General features: G+C 42.1%; 1 protein-coding gene across 6 annotated transcripts in view; it reads left to right on the plus strand.

Annotated features, from left to right (window-relative positions):
* Positions 1-17,737, plus strand: part of LOC148643337 (uncharacterized) — a 60,626-nt gene extending 42,889 nt beyond the window's left edge. For 2 of the 6 annotated variants that reach the window (XM_088616517.1, XM_088616522.1), the window contains 3 exons: positions 10,967-11,118; positions 13,758-13,885; positions 14,134-14,601. In XM_088616517.1, coding sequence (XP_088472643.1) covers positions 10,967-11,118; positions 13,758-13,853 — 248 coding nt within the window. In that variant the 3' untranslated portion in view covers positions 13,854-13,885; positions 14,134-14,601. Of the gene's footprint in view, positions 1-10,966; positions 11,119-13,757; positions 13,886-14,133; positions 14,604-17,050 lie in introns of those variants that run through there. The other 4 variants (XR_015929108.1, XM_088616518.1, XM_088616521.1 and 1 more) reach the window with 4 other exon arrangements.
* The last annotated feature ends 5,026 nt before the right edge of the window (positions 17,738-22,763 follow it).

Genomic DNA, 22,763 nt, shown 5'->3' on the forward strand with positions numbered 1-22,763 from the left:
GGTCCCTGATCTGTAGGGTATCCCTAGACTCAGCCCAGCCAGCTGGCATCCTACGATATTCTCTGTTCCCTGGCATAGAAAAATATTGACTCCATGGCCTCTTCCATCTGTCCTTTGCTCCAGCAACCAGATAATCTTTTCAAAATTCCCTCAAGACAGTTGCCTTTCACTGTTTTGGACTACCAACACAATCCTACAGTGTATACAGCAGTTACAAGCCGATCAGACAAGTCACATTTACATTCAGTGTATCAAGAGCAATTCCACCATCAATCTGTTTTATCTCTATTCAGTTCCTGCATTAGGCCAGTACTATTGCATTATCCAACAAAAAACTGATGCTTCTTTATTTGCAACAAGTAATTATTTGGCAGTGCAAGTTAGTTGCTTCAGAGTTCATCTCAATTTAAAAAAAAGTCACACTTGACATTGAGGCAACTGGTACAAACACAATAACGACATTGCTTACACCACAATAGCTGGAAAACTGCCAAAATTCACATCCTGCTAACCAGCTTACAGCCACAAATGGTTTCTGTAGGTATCTCCAAACTGCTGCTTCTGGGTCAGTACAGCACCTTGTCTGTTGTAGAATTAAAGCTTGAGTCCAGAGCTGGTGCTCACACTCGATAATATACCTGCAGTAGCTACTCGGGGGGGTACCGTCTCCACATGGTTCCCTACACTGTCACTTGCTTAATTTGCTTAACACAGTGGTTCTGAAACGTTTTGTACCAATTACCACCCCTGATCGAACCAAAGCATTCAAGTACCACCTACAAGTCATCTTCTCATAGGAACCACAGAAAATCTAAATGTTTTTCTATCTAGCACTCTTTCCTGTGTCCACAAGATTGTCAGTGTCCCAAAACCATGCACATTCTCCTATCTCCCTATTTGCTGGAGAACATTTTTTAAATAAAATTGGCCACTTTCGTTCGTAGCACGCATTCCTATACAATGGTATAGAATCACATTGTCGCTCTTGTGTCCACTCAAGAATTAGTGTGCGTTGTATCGTAGTACGTAGGCTGCGTATTTGACACATCAAATTTTATTAAAATAGAAAATATGAAAGCCCGTCACAATTTTTCAGTGCATACAACAAATTTCCAGAGTCATCTGGCTAACCACCTGGGGGTGCTCCGCCATAATTTGAGAACCATGGGCTTAACACATGGGTAATGTTTATCAGCATCTTTCGGAGTCTGCTGGCACCCGTGTCACTCAGCAGTTCGTTCCCGACACTTACCTCTTCAAGCCACACCTGGGGTTTGCAAAGTCGACAAATTAATCTGCCCCAGCATCTCTTTGGAGACAGCCACACTGTTTCCTCACTACAGCTACTTTCTTTTACAATGCAACACCTGTTTAAACCCCAGAATAATGTGCTCAACTCACAACCTTAGTCCCTGTTATCGTGGCAGTTCCCGTGCAACTTTGGAACACATTCTCACTTCCACATATCTGTCACAATTGTAGTCCCTCCTCCTTAAGGGTGCTCCGGCTCTTTTCACTTTGGACTTAATTCTTTGCACCTGCCCCTTGTTCCAGCCTCCTTCCCGTTCCCCTCAAAAGCCAGAGACTCAGTCAGTTCCGAGCTCTGCATCTGATTTCCATATCTTGCAAGCCCAGGTCCTGATGAGTCTGGCCCCGTCATGTTTTTCTGTCTCTGTCTCTGTCTCTGTCTCCGTCTCCGTCTCCGTCTCCGTCTCTGTCCTGGGTTTAATCTCCTGGATGGATCGCCTGGCCATGGATTTATGCTTGTGTTTTTGGATTCCCAGTCTGAATTACCTTTAGATTGTTTGCCACGGCCACACCTTCCCCGTTCACCAGCGCAATTTGGACACGCCCCCCTATTTTCATCCTCGTATTCCTGCATGACCTTTTTCCCCAGTGTTTCCTCACTACTTCGGATTGTTCCCGAAGCTCTTTCCGTCCGCAGAGGGTCCGGAAAGAACTGTTCATTACAATATCTTGCACTCTCTGCCTCTTGACTGCATCCATACAGTATCTGTCTTTCCACCTTCCTGTCAGTTCCATTTTGCACATTATGAACTTTTGTCTCTGGCAGTCATGTAAACTGTGCCATGTGGATTATACCCCCTGGGCGGTCTTTTATTTTACATCTTCTCAAACGTGCATCAGTGCGATCTTCATACCACTCTAACTTGCAAATTGCAAGGCAGAAGTTCAGCTGTGGTTTTTGTTTTTAACAAACTGGAAAGAGTTGCCTTTTTGTTATGATGAGTCCAGAGAGTTTTAACAGTCACAGCCCTTCCATTTGCTTCGGAAGCTATTATCAGAGTTAGAGGTTAGCAACTTTGCTCTTACTTCCTCTTCTATGTTATGGAAAATCTTAACATTCTGTAAAAACACTTTAAGTCCACCTGCATCAGCCCTTACGAACCTCTGCTCCATCATCTTCAGCTTTGCGTCTCTCAAGGAGCATCTCCAGCAGGTTCCTCTTTTCGCTAATGAAAAGTCTCCTACTGTCTTGTAACTGATTTCTCTTTAATTTGCAAGATGTTCACACAAAGTCTAGATTTGCAGCAACCTTGCAGCTGGTCATCTGGGGCCTATCGTGATTACATAAACCTATACAGATAACCTTAAACAAGCACTCCTCCAGCCTTCTATCCACCTGCAACAATGGCCCACAGTTCAGGCCTTACATAGCAGAACACATCTCTCATCTTCTCTATGCTTCCCCTAATTCTTCATTGGAGGTATGGAATCCTGCTTGCTTCTTCTTGGGGGTCCTAGTCTCCTCGTCCTATGGCCCTCAACCAAGTGGGTTAAGCCAGATGTTGACCAAAACACTTTCTAATCCTTTCAGTACACTTAATTCTGAGGTGTTGTTATTCTTAGTGAAATGGAGTTTAATGAAATGAAAGTTCTGAATAGAGGACAATAGCCTAATTCAATCCAGTTATAAATATAAATATTCTTTACATAATTCCCTTCTCTCCCTTGCATATGTTTTTTTGCATCCCACCATCATCCCATCTCCAGCTTTGCAGCTGCCTCTTTGTCGCAGTGCATGGAAGTCTCAGCCACCTCATCCGATGGCCAGGATGTCAGCCCTATGCCAAACTGCATAATCCTTTCAATAAACATAATTATTGGGTGCTGTTATTCCTTGTGAAACATAGGTAGCATTAAGGAATCGATAAGAATTTCTCTCCAAGGTGAAAAGTTATTACATTGTTTGATATTCAAAATTTCTAGTTCCAGGAACATTGAAAACTTTGAACATTTTAAAACACATAACTCACTCACGCACCTGTTTAACTGTCAAAAGTAACAATCTCCTCTGTGACCATACATGTTGTGAACACAGAACAGAAAAGACCAGAAGACGAAGGAGAGGAACCAAAAACTTAGTAAGGAGAAAAAAAAACCTCTAGGGGTCCAAGGTCAACTGGCTGCCCACCCCCTTTGGGCAAGTTAATATTATACAATTAAAAAAGAAATAAATGAATGAGTGCATTAATCCAACCATCATGTCTTCTGTATGTCAGTACTCCATTCAGATCTCTGTAGACCAGCAAAATCCTCCTAAACGATAGCTATATCCACTATGTCCCTCTTGGATCCATGGCAGTGATGAAGCATCCAACTCAGATGGTACCCAGCCCAAGCACCATCCGGACATGTGGGGAGGAGAATAGGATAGTTTGGTCAGAACAGATGTATCAAGAGAAAATACAAGAGAAATATAACAAAGAAAATGTTTTCCCCCCTGGACTCTTTGGACTCTTTTGCCATGGCCATGCCCCCCGAGCACCAGTTCACCGTTGTCATGCCCCCTTGTCTGTCAACCTGCCCTGATCCTCATCTCCCCCCCGTTGTCCTACTCCACTCACTTCCGGATTATACCGTCTGCACAGGGTCCAGAACTATGTTTGGCAGGAGCCTTGACCGGCTCCCATTACAATATTATCATAACATCACATTTCTTTAGAGGAACAAGTAAGTTAAGATTTATTCCATGCTGAAAAGAAAAGAGACACGACATTTTGGCTCTGGAGCCTTCTTCAGGTGTGGTCTTCATCACAACTGAAGAAGGCTCCACAGTTGAAACTTTACTTTTCAGTAAAGTTTACAACAATAAACCTTTAATTGTTCTTTTGCAGCCTACCCATGCTGATGCAGCTTCCTCCTGCAAAAATATATCAGACTATGCCCTTTTGTTCAATAATATTGGCTGTAGTGTAGTCTGCCCTGATATTTTACTTTAAGAATTTTATTTCACCAGTGATTTGGAATCAAATGAGGTTTACCATTAGGATCCCAGTACCACAGTTGGTACCACAAAGGACCATGTATGCACTCTCCTCTGAAGCACTGCCATAGCCATCTGGCATTATTTTATTATCTGAGACTAATAGTACTTAAAACAGAGTTAGAAACGTCTGTGTGTCTGACAAGTTAAAATGTTAGCTGTTGGTAACTTGAGCCTTCTCAATACTGGCTTAGTGTTCATCCAATTAGGGAATATACAGTAGGTGTCACCTGGCTGATAGCTTCCTCAGAATAAATGTCTGTACTGGCTGAGCCATCACTTATTTATATGCTTACAGTATTTATACAGTATATGCTGTGAAAAAGAAGAAGAAGAAGAAGTATTTATACAGTATATGCCAGCACTGATATTACCTAGAGCAACCAAAACTATGATTAACATTTCTATACCACACAGTCTGTCTATAATGTATTCAGATACTGTGGCTTTTGCTTAGATGAAGAATTCTGATAAGTTTTATTCAAATTGGATGTTCTGTGAACTGCCTTGTTCTCCTGCTGTATGTCGAAAGAATAGTTAGATATACCTAACTCACGTGGCCCTCTCTGTCAATGCAAAAGGCTGGCACAGCAACTGATCATTTCTCTGTGCTAAAAGTTTTCATTATAGAGTTTCCTCTAACAAATAAAACCTCCTGAAATGCAGGCACCTAAATGCAAATAAGTTTAAAGTCTTAAAATTCCAGTACCTGTATATGAAAACAGTTGAAACTTGCTGGATCATGAATTACTTGCTATAAAAAAATTAGAAACCAGGAGCAATAAATAACTTCTAATTGCAGGATTGTTTTATTCCTAATGAATTATTAATGCATACAGAATATTCCTATATCCAAAGCAATAATGTTAACTGCAGTGTACTTGTACTAAAAGGCAGTCTTGGATATCCACAGTTTATGCTTTTGTCCATAACAGAAAGGATCCGAACCTGGAAACATTTCATAGATTTAATTTCTACTTAAGAAAACCACATTTTGAGTTTGTGCTACTGTGACATGCACAGTCAAACACAAAGTTCGCTGTAACATTACTTTTTTGACGAAAACAGAAATTCAGCTATAATCAATAAAGCACCTAAATAGAAATTGCAATCCCACCAAACACCTCCTGAACCAAACCAATCTTTCGCCAATCTGCCAACCCCTAGTGATGCTTCACTCCAAGTTTTGTCCAAAAGCTCTGAAAAATGCAACCAGCTACAATAGAACCACCTGCATCAGGCACTCTGATCGAGGCATCAGCAATATGCCACATCACCAGGATGGCAGAATTTTCGATGTCACAGATGTCAAAAGGGCAAGCCGAGGAATGACTAGGTAAGCAGTAGAGACCCTATGCGCAGCGGTAAAAGGGGGCAACACGGGGGTTAGCCCAGACTCAGGGGGTCAGACGATGTTAGCATAGAAACCTATGCCCTCAGGCCACAGACAGGGGGCGACCTGGTGCTAGGCGGGGAGCAGAGCAGACACAGGAAGTAAATAGGCAACACAATAAGACACACCAGAAAGACATGAATAATCACAGGGAACTAGGAACAGGACAGAAGTAGAGTGCCCTCTAGGTGTACAGGGCTTGACACTTCATCAGTTTCAATGTGGCAGGGGAACTAGGGCCAGGGTACACCTTGGACAGGACAGCAGTCCATCGCAGGGCAGACACACAGACACAAACATGCACACATTCACAACAGGGGCGGAAACTAACAGCTGTGCCACTGTGCCGCCCAGACAGCAAAAGTGATTGTGATTTCCCCAAAATCACGACTAAAGTTGAAAATAATAGGTGACAACAAAAAATACTTTTTTTATTAGCTTCAAAGACCTGAGACTTCACTAGATTAATTGACAAAGAGTACATTTTATTACTCCTGATGTACTTTTGTGACCATACAGTATAACAGGCACATAACACGATTAACAAAATGACAGAATTAATTAGTTTTGTTTGCAAACACACTGTTTAATTAGAAGAGCAATGAAAATCTTTTTTTTGGTATATATACTGATGGAAAAAAGAAACGCAACATTTTCTGGAATGAGAATACTATAGTTATACTGTAGCTTATGTAGAATCACAATCAGTTGTCAATTTGTTTTAAGCTCTCTGACCAGCAATACAGCTTATGCAGTGAGGCATTGCAACTTACCAATCACAGGAAAGCGGTGCACTTTAACCCAACAAGGTCCAGGTGGAACTATGCCTGATCAGGTCGCTTTTAAAAAGGCCTTAATTCAAAGCTTAGGTCACTGCAAGAAAAAGTGCACTTGGTCAGTTTTCTGTACATTCCATAATGCCCCGAATGTCATCAGAAGCAAGGAAGAGGGCCATTGGCATGCTGCAGGCAGGCATGTCATGTGGCAGCATTGCCAGATACTATGGAGTAAGCTGCTCCACCGTGTCTCGACTGCAGAGAAGTTTTCATCAGACTGGCAGGACAGATGACCTTCCAAGATCCGGTCACCCTCGAGTGACCACACCAGAGCAGGACCGACACATCAGACTGGTCCATCTGAGAGATCATTTCAGATCTGCCACCTGTACTGCTGCTGAAACTGCCAGCAGACACAATGCCCACATCGGTGACAGGACAGTGAGGCTCCGTGCTGCTGACCTTAGAGCAAGGCGACCTGTCAGAGGCCCTCTGCTCACACCTCTTTGGGCCTGACTTGGGCCAGACAGAGGCTGCGAGGGACTTGTCAGTAGTGGCATTAGGTCCTCTTCACAGATGAGTCACTCTTCAGCCTGTTCCACACAGACGGGAGGGCCAGAGTGTGGAGGAGGAGGTATTGCATTTCTTTTTTCCATCAGTATATATTCAATAAGTGGGAATATATCACTTAGAATGTATTTTGGAACAGCAATACTTACTGTACCTTCTAGACTTTGGCAACCAAAGCATAGGAACAATGTCAGTCTCACTTTCTCGTTATTATCCCTCATTACTAATTGATTCAGTTGCAGCTTTAAAGCTCAGATGGGAATAATTCTTTAGGATTAAGTTTCCACTGATTAGCAAATTGAACTAATTCAGATTATATTAAATGCAGAGACTTTAGACTTTACTAGATTCAGGATATTTTATGTTCGTACCTTGCAACAGGTGAATGAACATAGACAGGAATGCAGTGTTAATACAGCAATCTATTCATCCCTTGTGTACTTCATGCAATTCAGGGTCACAGGGGAGCTGGAACCTATCCTGGCAAGCAGCAAGTAATAATAATAATTATAATTGCTCACACTTATATAGCGCTTTTCTGGACACTCCACTCAAAGCGCTTTACAGGTAATGGGGACCCCTTCACCACCACCAATGTGCAGCATCCACCTGGATGATGCGACGGCAGCCATAGTGTGCTAGAACATAGTGTGCTCACCACACATCAGCTATCAGTGGGGAGGAGAGCAGAGTAATGAAGCCAATTCATAGATGGGGATTATTAGGAGGCCATGATTGGTAAGGGCCAATGGGAAATTTGGCTAGGACATCGGGGTTACACCCCTACTCTTTTCGAGAAACGCCCTGGGATTTTTAATGACCACAGAGAGTCAGGACCTCGGTTTTACATCTCATCCAAAGGACAGCGCCTGTTTACAGTATAGTGTCCCCGTCACTATACTGGGGCATTAGGACCAACATGGACCGCAGGGTGAGGGCCCCCTGCTGGCCCCACTAACACCTCTTCCAGCAGCAACCTTAGTTTTTCCCAGGAGGTCTTCCATCCAGGTACTGACCAGGCTCACATCTGCACCTTGCACCAAGTAGAAAGCAGGATACAGTCTGGATACCAGTCCATCACATCACACAGACACAAACACGGACATGCACACGCTTACACCTATGGCCAATTTCCCCACAAATCAATTAACTACCAGTATGTCTTTGGACTGTCGGAGGACAATGTAGGACCCACATAAACACTGGGAGAACATACAAACTCCATGCAGACAGCACCCCAGGTCTGGAGCTGGACGCAGTGCTCCAAGGCAGCCATGCTAACCACTGTTCCACTGTGGTGCCCTACTGCAGACATATAGGGTTTCATTCTACATTGAAAAGTAGCTACAGAAATATTTACTCTCAAATTAAATATTTTTATATCAAAATATAGAAAAATGTTTGGGATACTCACACAAACTTGAAATATTCAAAGGTCTCTTATAAAGACTGCCAACTAGAATTATTATCATCATGTCATGTCCTGAAACTAGTCCGATACTGGCAGAGAGGGGGACAAAAACGGCAAAAAGAAAGCTTGATTCAGGTTTCCAGTTTTCAGTTATGCTCAGAGGCTGGAAGATGGTGATGCAGATGCAGACAATGGGAGAACTGTCCTAAAAGTAAATGAACTGCACAACTTTGCACTCTAAGGCAAAACACTGCATATTATCAGTAAGGAGTGGCTGGAGGCTAAACTAGGCAAACTAAAACCTCAGGTACAATATAAAGATATCATGCTGCGTACTGGAGTCAAGGCAGTTGTGATAATAACTGTATTGTTCACTGCTGTATTGCTTTCCTCTAGACTGTTCTTTGTCTGAGAGTACAGACTCCAGAGCCACCATGTACAGACAAGCCGTTATGTTCCTGGGGTTGCTGTGCATGCTGTTAGTGATTGCTAACATTCTCTTAGCTGTCTACCGTGAGTAGATCATACAGTTATTTGTTTCATAATAAGGACATCTTAAAAACAGATGTATAAGTTAAAATACTAATGGGTTAAATCCTTTAATAATCTAAGGAGAGGAGTTCTATGTGGAGCTTGGATATTTACAAGATCTCTGACAAAAGTCAGTTCAGAAGAAACATGTAAAATAGCTAGCTTTGACTTTAAGCTAATTAAACTGTAGTATTTTTGTAAAAGAATAATTGCTTACACTTATATAGGGTTTTTCTGGATACTCCACTCAAAGCGCTTTACAGTTAATGGGGACTCCCCTCCACCACCACCAATGTGCAGCCCCACCTGGATGATGCGACGGCAGCCATAGCGCGCCAGAATGCTCACCACACATCAGCTATTGTGTCCTCATCACTATACTGGGGCACTAAGACCCCACAGACTGCAGGGTGAGCCCCCCCTTCTGGCCCCACTCACACCTCTTCCAGCAGCAACCTTAGTTTTTCCCAGGAGGTCTTCCATTCAGGTAATAACCAGGCTCATACCTGCTTAGCTTCAGTCAGTTACCAGTTGTGAGTCGCAGGGTGATATGGCTGCTGGCATAATACACCAATTATTAATTTTAATATACCAAATTTTGCCATTCCACATGGAAGGTGGCGGCCACCATGATTGAAAGTAGTGGGGAAAAAGCTGCTCTTGACACATGTGCATGTCTGTTAACTATACTCATAACTATGGTAGTTTGCAGAGTAACACTTTGAAAACTGTGTCTCGGTTTAACAGTTTTTGAGAGATCAGGCTGTGATCTCAATCCCAAATACTTTTGGCGTAGGTTCACTTAATATTGTTCCAAACAGAACTTTAAAGAATGGGATCATAAAAGTTGATGCCTTTTAGGTTATGATTTCAGATCCTGCTAACAGGAAATCCTTTGCGTTGAAAGACTTAGGCTGCAAAGGAACACATAATAGGTTTATTCCATGCTAAAAAGAGAAGAAAGAAAACACAACGTTTCGGCCATGGAGCCTTCTTCAGGTTTGAGAAGACTACACCTGAAGAAGGCTCCACGGCTAAAACAATGTGTTTTCTTTCTTCTCTTTTTAGCATGGAATAAACCTATTACTTGTTCATTTACACATACTGTACTGTTAAAACTGTTACATTGAACTGTTAACAGTTCTGCAGGTCACCAATAGATTCCAGACCCAGAACTTGTCACTGAAAAAAAACTGCAGTCAGATGTCTAAGAAATACAAGAAGCTCAACAACACCTATAATGAAATGTTTCAGAAGTACCCAGTGCTGATGAAATACTGCCCTGTCAGGGATATGACTTCAAATGGTAAGTTGGCTTCTTGTTTCCCTAGCATCAGAGTGATGGCTGAATTATAATTGCATGGGCACACAGTCTGCCCGAATAGAACAAAATTATGTTTTGGCTTCTAAAAATCAAAATTATTTTTTTTAAATTACAGTTTTTAATTGGCAAACTAGATCTGAAAGCCAAGCAATAAGCTAACAAACAAAATGTAAGTTACTCATTAAAGATGGTATTGCCATGAATACAGTAACACTGCCATTTCAGTTTTATTGTCACGGACGTCCAAAGGGACTAACTGTGGGGAGTAGGAGAGCGGAAAAAGACCCATATGCGTAGCGGTGAGACGGGAAAAAGGCCCGGGCTCATTAGTGCAAAGAGTTCAGGGATGCCGTATAGAAACCTATGCCCTCAGGAGCGGACGTGGGGCGCCCTGGTGCTAGGCGGGTCTCAGGACATCCGAACGTCAATGCTGAGCGAGGACAGAATGCAAGACCCGGAAATATAAAGCCCAAGGGAAAGAGAGGGACTGGAAGGACAGCAGACTGGAAACTGGGGACAGGACAGAGAAGGAGCACCCTCTGGCTGCAGAGGGCGTGACATTTATTGGTTCTTAAAAAGCAGAAGTGATATTGCTTTACCAGCCTGTGCTGTGCCTCTTTTCTAAACCTAGCACTGACTGGGAGAATCTGGTTTATTTTTTATTTTTTTGCAGAGAGAGACTGTCAACCCTGTCCAGAGAGATGGGTGTCATTCAAGGAAAAATGCTATTTCTACTCCTCTGATAGACTGGACTGGACAGCCAGTGAGCACCAGTGTATGGCACAAGGGGGACACCTGGTCATTGTGGAGACTGAAGAAGAGCAGGTATGTATCACTCCACTGATAAGAAGAACTTATGAAAAGCTGTTGCTGCAGCTTTGTGGGTTATACTGTATATTGGTTCTATATGTGATCTGAAAAATGATTTGAGAACCAAGAATTAGAGACAACTTCTCTGCTTAAAAAAAAGAGAAAATAAAATTTCTGATGTGATTAAAAAGAGAAAGTTCAGATTTTGAACAAAAAGCAACTGCTCTGGCGTAGTTTTGGGCAACAACTACAATGCAGCAGTAGGCTATGCATCAAGTGCATATTGCTACCATAATGGTCCCACTGCTCAGTGGAACTAGCAGCAGATCCTGACCCTAAACTGAACCTTCTGCTAGGTGAAAGGAGGATGAGACCTGGGGAAACGGTGGATCAGTACTGCAAGCAGGTAGATGGGGGCTGCGGCAGACTAGGGGCCCAGGAAAGAAGCATAGTTCAAGTTCATGGTTGATCACGGGAGAAATCCAAGACAATGAGTCCAAAACAGTCCAAAGCACGAGGGGAATCCGATGAAACAAGATCGAAACAAGTCGGGGCCAAAGCCAAGATAAACACTGAGGAGATACAGTACCAAGCCTGGGGGTGATCTGGGAACAATGCATCTGGCCTTGTAACTATTGCCCAGGTTGGTTTGCATCAAACAAGGATTCAGGGGCCAGTCAGGAAAGAGACTACAACACTGGTACTGGGGATGGAAAGTTGACAAGATGAAAACAGACAACACTAGCCAAGGCTTAACAGACAAACGACTGGTAGGGAAAGCAGAAGTTTTAAGCAAGGGAGGGAACACCATGTTGTCCATTGGAAAACCACAGACAGTTTACAGATGGGAATAAAGGGGAAGGAAGCAAACAGGAAAACAGGGAAGGAGATATCAGATGCTTTTAACTGGGGAGAAAGGAGCACTGAAGATTTGATAACTTGAGGAAGCTGTAGACAAAAAGAGAAAGAGGAGGGAAGCAAGAAGTAGATAAGAATGAAAACATTTAGAAAACACAAAAAGCCAAAATAAAAATAAGAATCTTGAAAAGGACACCAGGACTTATTTAAGGAAGGGAAAACCGTAAAGCAGTAAACAATATGAGACAGGGTTACTGCAGCAGAGGATAGAGGAATGGGAAGTGGTACAGTATGTCCGACTGTCCAGGGGTCCGAGCTGGAGCTGAAGAGGGTGTGACTTTATTTTGAGATGAGGACATCGCAGTAAATTGTAATACACAGAAAAGGGAAATAAATACACACACATTAAATTAATGAGGAGCTTTCCACAGAGAATAGCTTAAAAATTAAACGGGAATACACACTCTCAATCCATTGTAATTTATTTTAACTCAGTATTTCTGCACAAAAAAATCCTTCATCTGGACAGATACATTGGACTCAATGTAAGATTTATATTTGACATTAAGTAACTGAAAACATAGGAATTGTATTAGCATTATTTCCCAATTAAATATCTTTGAAAAAAGAATGAAGAATGATTTCATAACTGTATCATTTAAGTGTTATGAACACTGTTTACTTGCCTGGGTTTTTATATCAAATGGAGTTCTAATGAAAATTCGGGAGAGATTAAAGCAGCCGGACTAGGTAAACTCCGCTGCTGCAATACACACCTAATCCTGACGTACTGTAATTCCTCAGTTTCCCATATATACAGTACAGCACATCATCCTCTCCTCTTCCTCACTCGTTTTGCATCTCTCCTCCACCCCATCTCCACCATTGCAGCTGGCCGTTGAGTGCCTTTTCACCGGGCATGGGCTCCTACCCTCCCCATCCTATGACCCATGCTGTCACCCAGCCGGGTGGGTTAAGCCAAGTTTCCACAAACTCTTTCCCAAAATCTTCAGCTGGCCTCATTCCTTGTGAAGTCAAGTATCTGTCATATCTGGCTATTTGGTGTTTATAATGCAATTGATTGATTCACTAATTGCTTAAATGGGAAATAATCTGAATCTAACATTTCTCATAAGGTACAGTACGTTTCCTGCTAATTTATGTTAGCTGATATCAGATCAAGGCTCTTTTGTGCTGAAATGTTTATAGAGTTTAATAAATTACAATGGAATTGAGGTGCATGCTGCTGTTCCAAATGTTTTTAAGTGAAAGACAAACCAAAACTTGATTTTGAGCACATGAAACCTGAAGATGGATTGTTGGCTGTGAACATTGGAGATCTGCTAAAAGATTCCCAGAATGATAGAACTTCCCCATTTGGATGCCTGGAAATAACAGAAAGGTTGGAACTAGGCTGCAAAAGAGCTGATAGGAGAGGAGATCTGAGCCCAAGGGTGAGCAATTTGTTGTCATGCAAACCATTAGTGAGGTTGTAGCCAACAGGGAAGGTCATATGTGTAGCATGACTAAATACAAAGCAACAAATACTGGGAAAATATTAGAAACCTGATACTTACACTTAGATGAACAGAAATGAGCACTGATAGGGATAGAAATGTATTTTTAAAATTCCCTCAAACTACATATGTATACTACTGGGGAGACAAAGTGGTAACTGTTAAGCATTAATGTAATTGTTAATGTAAGGTTAAAGATATTAACTTCATCATAACCTATATCATGCTGAGAAGTGCTATAGTAGCTTCATTATTGCAGCCCCTTTCTTTGCTCCCCAGGCATTCCTGTGGGAAAAGGCCAACAGACGAAGTCAGGGGGACTCCTACTGGATTGGACTGACGGGATTGAAGGGCAATGATGGAGACTGGCTCTGAGTTGACAACACGCCTCTGAAGAATGATGTAAAGTAAGACCCATCAATGTGAAAATAGAAGTAGTGGTTCAGGATCTGCAGAATTCATTTGACAAATCAAAAGAAACACTAATAGCAGCGTGAATATTCAATAGGTCAAGTACGCCACTTAATAGAAAGCCATCTTAACATAAAAGACATTTGTAAGCAGGGAGTGCTGGCTTAAACCTTGTCTGGAGATTGTTGAAGCTGACAGTCAACCCAGCGAACAAAGCAGTTATTTGCAAATTATATTTCACTAGGAACGACAACAACAAAGATCAAAGCGTGATGAATGATTATGGAGCGGATATTGGCTTAACCCGCTTGGCTGAGGGCCGACCTCCTGGCCAGAGGACAAGGAGGCCAGAACCCCCACACAGGGTAACCAAGGGGCAGCTGCAGAGGTGGAGTAGGGGTGGAGGTGGGATGCAAAAGGCGTACACAAGGGATAGTAGGAAATCACGTTGGTATTTATAGCGTTTGGTAGAGGAAGAATGATGGGAGTGATTGCTAATCGCTGACAGCTGAGTACGATTGAGCGTGGCTGTTGTCATCCGTCCCGAACTTTCATTATAAGCTCCATTTTCTCATGATGGGACAATTTTGTAACTGAGGCATTTAAACATGAAATGTAATAAATCAAATCAGCATTTTATTGTCAAGTTAAATGGAATCAAAGCCAGATATAAGCATCTGTATTTGGTCGCAGTTCAGTGCTTGATCTGCAGCAGCAATTCTGAACAGATGTACAGTATAATACATCTTAAGAAGGAATTAATTTAAGATTTTTTTACATAAACCTTTGACACTCATACAAGCACAATGGGTCAAATGGTCATCTTTTATTTGTTATATAAGGTCTGAGAATATCATGCATTATACACACACTATTACACACTATTGTTAACTACATATATTAAGTATAATAATGAAAATATCAAGCTACAAGATTTTAGGCTTTCAGTTACAGTACGTCACCATGAGCAGTAGCTGCTAAATATCTGCATTTACAAAAAAAACACCCAGCAACAGAATTATTACATTTTTAACTTAAACTAATCTTTTTCTATCTTTAACTCAAAACCAAGAACATGAGGCACTTCTTTACTAAAGTGTTGTAGAAGTACGCAGCAGGCTACCCAGAAATGTGGTTGAAGCTTTCACCTTGGCTTCCTTCACGAAACGGCTCGGTTGAGATCCTTTGATCAATCAGCTAGTAAGAGACCAGCTGAAGTAAATGATCACCTCTCATATAAAACCTTTCTAATGTTTTGATGTTCTTAATTTGAGGAGGTGAGGGGGCTAAGGCAGTTTTCAGTGAGGCAAAAGAAGCGAACAGAAGTCACCCAAGACCCATGATAAAATCTATGCTGAAATAATGATTTTAAAGCATCAAAAAGCTCCCTGTCTTTACTAAAGAATTTAACCCGAAATAATGGAAAGAAAATAAAGTATATACTTACATAACACTTTTCTGGACACTCCACTCAAAGTGTTTTACAGGTAATGGGGACTCTCCTCCACCACCAATGTGCAGCAGCTCTGTGAAGTTGGCCCCCCTACAAACAACACAAATGAAGAGACCTATCTCATTCGTTAGTGCTGCGTGTAGCCAATACTCTAATACTCTTTTCTGTATGTTTATCAATAGTGGGTACTGGCCTAATTCGGCCCTGCACCCGTTGTTAGGTGTTTTTCTCTGGACATGGAGGGTGTTTCTACAGATCTCCATGTGCACAGTTTCTGTTGGGGGGTTTGTCCCATTGAGTGTAATCCTGGTCTGTGAGGGGACCCCACACTTCACTGCCATATAGGGCAATGGGTTGGATTACACTTTGAAATATTTGGAGCCAGATTCTTGTTGGTGGGTTAATGTTGAAGAGCCTCCTTCTTATTGCGTAGAAAGCCCTGAGTACCTTCTCCCTCAGTGCCTTCACTGCCAGGTCATAAGTCCCAGAAGAGCTGATGGTGAGACCGAGATATGTGTAGCTGGATGTGTGCTCTAATGTGTTGTTGTTGAGTGTGAATTTGTACCTGTTTCCCTGAGGTCTGGCTTTCTTCTGGAAAACCATAACTCTGGTCTTGTCCAGATTGACTGTAAGCGCCTAGGTCTGACAGTACTGCTCCAGCAGTGCAAGGTTCTGCTGCTGCATGTAGTGCAAGACCAGGAGCTGCAGACAGAAATTCCTGCTAATTCATTGATATAGATATTGAACAGTTTTGGACTCAGGCTACAGCCCTGTCTTCACGCCTTGGGTGAAGATACTGGTACTCTTGCACCAGTAACAGAGCGCTTGAACTCGGCAGAAGGGGTCACGTGATCACCAGAAAAAGAAGGCGCTCACGAACAAAATCAGCTGGGAAGCTACTTTCAACAGCACAAACCGGCAAATTAATGAAATGGGTTTAAAATTTTGTGCTGTTTGGGGGCGTCAACTTCACAGAGCTTTGTGTAGCATCCACCTGGATGATGCGAAAGCAGCCATAGTGCACCTGTACACTCCCCACACATCAGCTATCAGTGGAGAGGAGAACGGAGATGAGGATTTATTAGGAGGCCATAACTGGTAAAGGCCAGGGGGAAATTTGGCGAGGACGCCGGGGTTACACCCCTACACTTTTTGAGAAATGCCCTGGGATTTTTAATGACCACAGGGAGTCAGGACCTCAGTTTTACATCTCATATGAAAGACGGCACCTTATTATAGTATAGTGTCGCCATCACTATACTGGGGCATCAGGACCCATACAGACCACATGGTGAGCACCCCCTGCTTGCCCCACTAACAACTCTTCCAGCAGCAACCTTAGTTTTTCCCAGGAGGTCTCCCATCCAGGTACTGACCAGGCTCACACCTGCTGAGCTTCAGTGTGAGTTAATTGGTGATATGGCTGCTGGCTGCTGGCAAGTGACTGCTGGCAGTAATCACTGTGTCTCCCGTTCTCCGAAAATTGACTTATCTTTCTATATACAGTATATACATAAGAAACAAAATAATTTATGCTGCCAATCATCTCGATTTAATAAGCTGTCATAGTTTTTTTTTATAAATTCAAAAGACTGTTATAAAGCTTTTAGCAGCTCGTCAAGTTTATTAAACTGGTGGTGGTCAGAGTGTGGAATGTAATCACCTGTCTTACAAAAACTCTAAAGGTAGCAGTGTTTATGTCTTTCAGATACTGGGGTCAAAGGGTGTCTAACAGCTGGAACGAAAACAACAAAGAGACATCCTCCACTGAGTTGTGTGTTCGCATGACTCCCAGCCTCAAATACAGGACACTCTGGTACAAATCAGTTTGTAAAAACCTCTTCAAGAGGATCTGTGAAAAGCCAGCTGCTATCGGTAGCCTGTGGTAACCTGAATTTCTATTTAAACAGCTGTACCTAATCAAAGCTCTCCTGTGAGTTTTATCACAGGACTGTCTCATCCTACAGTATGCAGAAACTTTAACCAGATAATGTTTTCTTACATTCTTTCCATAAAGCTGTGCACTTTATTGCGTTCCCTGAGCTCATGGTATCATGCAGACATGGCTCGTATTGTCAGAACTTTAGACACCAGTTAGCCCAAGCTGTTGAATCATTACAGCTGTTGTCGCAAAGCCAGACGATACCAACCAAAGCCTTTTCATACATTATATACCAGATCATGTCTGTGCACGAGTGAACTTATAACAATTGCTAGGTGTATACAGATTAACAGGAGGATACAGAATTTGTTATACTACCTACTGTATAAATAATACTGTATAAATGGCATTCTTCAAAAAGGGATAAGAGAAGAACATAGAGCTTGGAAAGAGCTCGGCATTTTGCTGTTTTTTCCTTCTGTTTTCCTTCAGTGTAAATAAAGAGCACTGGGTCAACGCATGACTGTCTCTGTGTTTGTCAGTAGCCTGGGACCACCCCATTACAAGATCCTGTTATCACACTAATTTTCCAGTGTCACAAAGGCTTTGTTCATTGACTGTGATTTACCACTTTTTTGCTGCTATTTTAAACAAAACCAGTGTTTCAGAAGCATAGATTGAAATGCTCTTTTTGTTTCATCCATCCATTATGAAAAAGCTGCTTATCCCTGGTAAAGGTCATTGCAATTGTTCTGAAAGTACATCTGCAGCCTCTCAGAATGTGTGGTAATCCTCATTGCTGCATTCGACATACTACACTGTGTATGTCGCTGTGTGGTTCCCTGGTCAAAGACGATTAACAGGTGGCACTTGTGGTGCGTTAGATATTAGTAAAATGATTGTTACATTTAATCTGTTTCCCTACTGTACATCTTTAAATCCACATAATATGAAATATTAATATGGGATTATGTAATTAAAGGGAAATTGTGGTACTTGACAATACAAAATAACTGAAATATAAGAATGTCTCTGAATCTCATTAACATTATTGTTTTATGAGCATAAATAAAATACAGCAAGTAGTCAGAGCTAAAAATGAAAAAATAAAGCACATAACAATATTCCACCTTCTTCATGAACATTTTTAGCATTAAAATTCTCAAATTGTGATAAACTTTAATCACCTCAGAAATATCACTAGACTACGTCCTATGTTATCACTTACTGTAGCTGAAAAGCTGTTCAACACATTTGTCTTCTCCCGAATCAACTACTGTAACACTCTACCAATAACGATGCCAAACATTCGGCAGCCAGAATCCTGACCAGGTCTAATGCAAGTGATCATATTACTCCTATTCTGGAGTCCTTGCACTGGCTTCCAGTCAGGTTTTGTGTTGTGTCGACTTCAAAATCCTCATGCTCACCTACAGTATAAGGCTCTGCATGGCTTGGCACCTCAGTACATGTCTGAGCTATTATCGCCCTTCTCCCCACCTCGCAACCTTTGCTCTTCTAATTCTGGTCTCCTATCTGTCCTCGGAGCCCATCTACACTCTATGGTTGTGTAGACAGAGCAGGGGCTTCTCCTGTTATGCCCCAAAGCTCTGGAACTCTGTCCACAAGGATATCAGGGAGTTACCTTCTCTATACTCCTTTAAATCCAGACTCAAAACTTTCTTCTTTAGAAGGGCTTTTACTGAACTGGTTCTATTGTATTTAAGATCACTTTATTAGCCACAGGCAATTTCTTGTATTTGGAAATTGTCTTTTCACATACCCCAACTTGCTCTCTATGAGACACACAGACAGAGACAAGCTTGGGGTCAGAGCACAGGGGTCAGCTATTTATACAGCACCCCTGGAGCAGTGGGGGTTAAGGGCCTTGCTCCGGAGCCCTATGAGTCCTCTGCCGGCTGCAGGATTTGAACCTACAACCCTCCAGCTGCAGGTGCAGATTTAGCCACAGAGCCACCACCACCGCATTTTGTGTTTTATTGTTCTAGTTGGTTGTTGTCATTCTGTAAAGCACTTCAAGAAGCCTTCTTTAAAGGTGCTCTATAAAATAAAGTCTGTTGTATTATTATTATTATTATTATTATTATTATTATTATTATTATTATTATTAAACTTGGTCACTTACTGTGGCTGTTTTGGAGACGTTTTGACATGCTCATTCTTACTATATAAAGTTTATATACTTTATAAAATGCTGTAATCCTTTAATCTTATTAGGGAAAAAATAATTGGAATATGTATATATAAATATTAATTGATATTTAATAATCAATATATAATATTAATTAAGTGGAAATCAATTTACTAGGGAATATTAATATGGAGTCATGTAACTAAAATAACTTTTTGTTAGATAAAAATACAAATAACTGAAGTATAATAACATATCTGAACGTAGTTAGCGATATTAATTAATGAATAATAAAAATGAAAAATAATACGCAATACATATATAGCAGGAAGTGGTAACTTAAAATAAAAAATAAGATACAAAACAGTATTCCACATTCTTCATAACCATTTTATACAGTACATCAACATGTTTAACTGGGTCATTTGCTGTGGTTATTTAAGAAAAGTGTTGGCTTTGACTACATCTGTTGTAATGGAACGTGAAACTCACATGTGACCTGTGGTGTGTAGCACATATTTCAGATTAACCTTTCTGATGTAGCACTGGAGGGAGTGTTTTGTGCCTTGTTGGTACATTATCTCTTTACAGCAGGAGAGAGGAAAACTGGGTGTGGGCTTTTATTTTCACCCTCCTGCTTCAGTACACATTCCCAATAGTCACTGATGCTGCTTTAGTTATAGATCAGCAAACTCCAATTCCCATAAAAGCCACTTGGGGACTTCCTGGCAGCATCTTTGTCTCTTACTAATGCACCTTAACGTAAGACAAGTTACAGAACACATTCATTCAAATGACCACGTAAAAGATTTGTTTAATCTGGTGTGATTGTGTTAATTTACTTTTAAAAACAGTTTTTTAAAGACTCTATTGTCTGATATATTTTTGTAACTTAAATTTAAAATAATAAACTCATAAAATGTAGCATACTGTGAGGTATAAAATTAATAAAAATTATAATATAGCATATAATTATCTAAGATTATTATATCTATAAGATTTTCCCCACAGGGCTGGGCATTGGCCAGGATTCAAACCCAGGCTTTTCATGTGACAGTCCAGAATTCTTCCACACGTTAGCAGCAGGGACATCTGATGGGTTCGAAGACAACCTGAGGAGAGGTGGTTGAAACCCGTATTGGCATTCAAAGGGAGACATACCTGTAGATGAATTGACCAGGATATTCTGGGGCAGTTCAGCCCAGAGTTGAAAAGAGAAGCTCCTTGAAGAATCTAGGCATGGGTTTGGGATCTAGGGATATGGAAAACTCAGAATCAGGGGGCAGCACATTGATGGAATGCACAGGAAGCCAATGGTCTCCCACATGCAATACGCCCACTGTCATGGTCACACCAATGGTCCTTGTCTGGATGCTCCCATCCAAGTCCTGCACAGTCAGTGCCGGATTGCACAGAACCTGGGGGATGCCAAGTTCCTGGGCTGTCTTCCTGCTACACAGGAATCCCAGATGACGGGGCTCCTCTCTTCTGCTTACTGACAGAGACATTTCTTGGTCACTCCAGGCAAACCAACCGCCAGTGTCCCTTCCCTCAACAGAATGCACAGAGACCCTGCATTGGCTCTTCTTCAGCACTTCTAAGGAAGGTGTCAAGCACTACAGGAGAGTGGGCATCTGAGGGAGGCGGCACAGGTTGTCGGCCCAGGTGTTCAGGTGGAGCCTCCAGTGCCTCTCCTGGCAGTACTGATGGCCAGTGTGGTCAGGGCATCTAAGGTGTGAGGTAGATCCCTCATCCTTCAGCACTTCAGACAGCCCTGCCTGGAGCAAGGCACAGAGCTCGTTCTCCCCCCATCCACTTTCCATGGCCAAGGTGCAGAATTGTATGGCATATGAGTGGGCAGGCATGGCTCCCTGCTTGTAATGGAGGAGTTTGTGCATTGACTTGGTGACTCAGCCTGGATATCAAACACCAGAAGGAATGCCTCTGTAAACCAGGCGTAGTCACTGAAAAGGGGGATCTGCCCTCTCCCACAGACACCCAGGCTAATGCTGCCCCAGGAAATAATGGAAGCTATCTGTGCCTGGTACAGATGAGGGGATGGAGGGTGGCTACATGCAGAAAATGATGCCACACTGTGTAAGGAATCCCTTGCATCCATCTGGATCTCCTGAGTCTGGAAGAGGGGAGAGTCTCATCCAGATCTGGGATGAGAGGAGCAGGAATCTGGGCAGAAACTGGAGTAGGAGTCTGGCTGGGATGAACGGCTGGAGCCAGAACAGATGCAGGAGCTGTGATGGTAGTGATGGTCTGCATCATCTCCTGCAGTAGAGCTTGCATATCACCTTGACACCTGAAGAAGACTCCTCAGGTGAAACATTGTGTTTCTTTTCTTCTCTTTTCAGCATGGAATAAACCTTTACTTGTTCCTTTACAGCCTACGCATGCTGACACAGCTCCCTACTGTACTTGAATTTCTTCAACTTACTGTAATATCTGTCGCAGGTCCCCAAGCCCTGCTGGATTTGTTTCCTTTGGCTCTGTTATTTCTGTTATAGTATGGATTGCTGTAGCTGATAACCGAGTCTCTCAGGCAGGATGGGAATCCTAATGCAGGAGATCGGTAGTTTCCAGAGAGAGGTGGAGTTTGCCAAGGAGCAGTAAATAATGACGGACATGAAGGAAAACCGACAGGTTCAGGAATCAGGGCAGAAACAGACATGGAAGATGCCACAGGAAAAGTGTTGGCAGGTCTTGTGTCTTGGGTCTCAAAGATCAAGGTATTTACTGTAGTAAATCAGGTTCCTATGTAGCGCATTCTAGTCAGGGCTGGGCATTGCAGGACGTCAGTACGACAGACGTTGAATGACAGAGTATCTTCCTCTTGACGTTTCAGGCATTAAATAGGGGATCTGGACTAAACTAATGAGAAGTTTGGGTACCGGATTCATAGAGGGAAGGGTGAATCAAAGGCGGCCTGAATGTATTTGAAGCAGAGCCCCAGGAGAAATGTGCTCACTCGTAGGAATGCTGTTGGTTCCCAGGACAGCCATGGGCTGTGAGTCACTGCAGTCCAGGAGTGATACACAGCACCTGCAGTTGCAATATGTTTTACAGAACCAAGAAACAAAAGCATACATTTCAAAACAACTTATTTTGAAGATCTTATCTCAGCCACTCCAAAGACTAGGCAGTTGAATTTGGTCCTGCATGTACTTAATGCCCATAATTCAAGGACAATGTGTATTGAGAGCTATGAGTGATATTGTGGAGCTTTATTTAACACAACAGAACAGTTGTGAAGTTGGGGAATATACTATTAAATAATAAAACAAAAAAATTAGAGTCAGCAAAATTAATTGCATAGTGGGCACTCAAGGTTCTTTTTAGCAGAGATAACTCGGCATGAAAGAATGCTTCTGTTCACTT

This window comes from Lepisosteus platostomus, chromosome 22 (assembly GCF_059453375.1).
Source record: "Lepisosteus platostomus isolate fLepPlt1 chromosome 22, fLepPlt1.hap1, whole genome shotgun sequence".
NCBI classification, from domain to species: domain Eukaryota; kingdom Metazoa; phylum Chordata; class Actinopteri; order Semionotiformes; family Lepisosteidae; genus Lepisosteus; species Lepisosteus platostomus.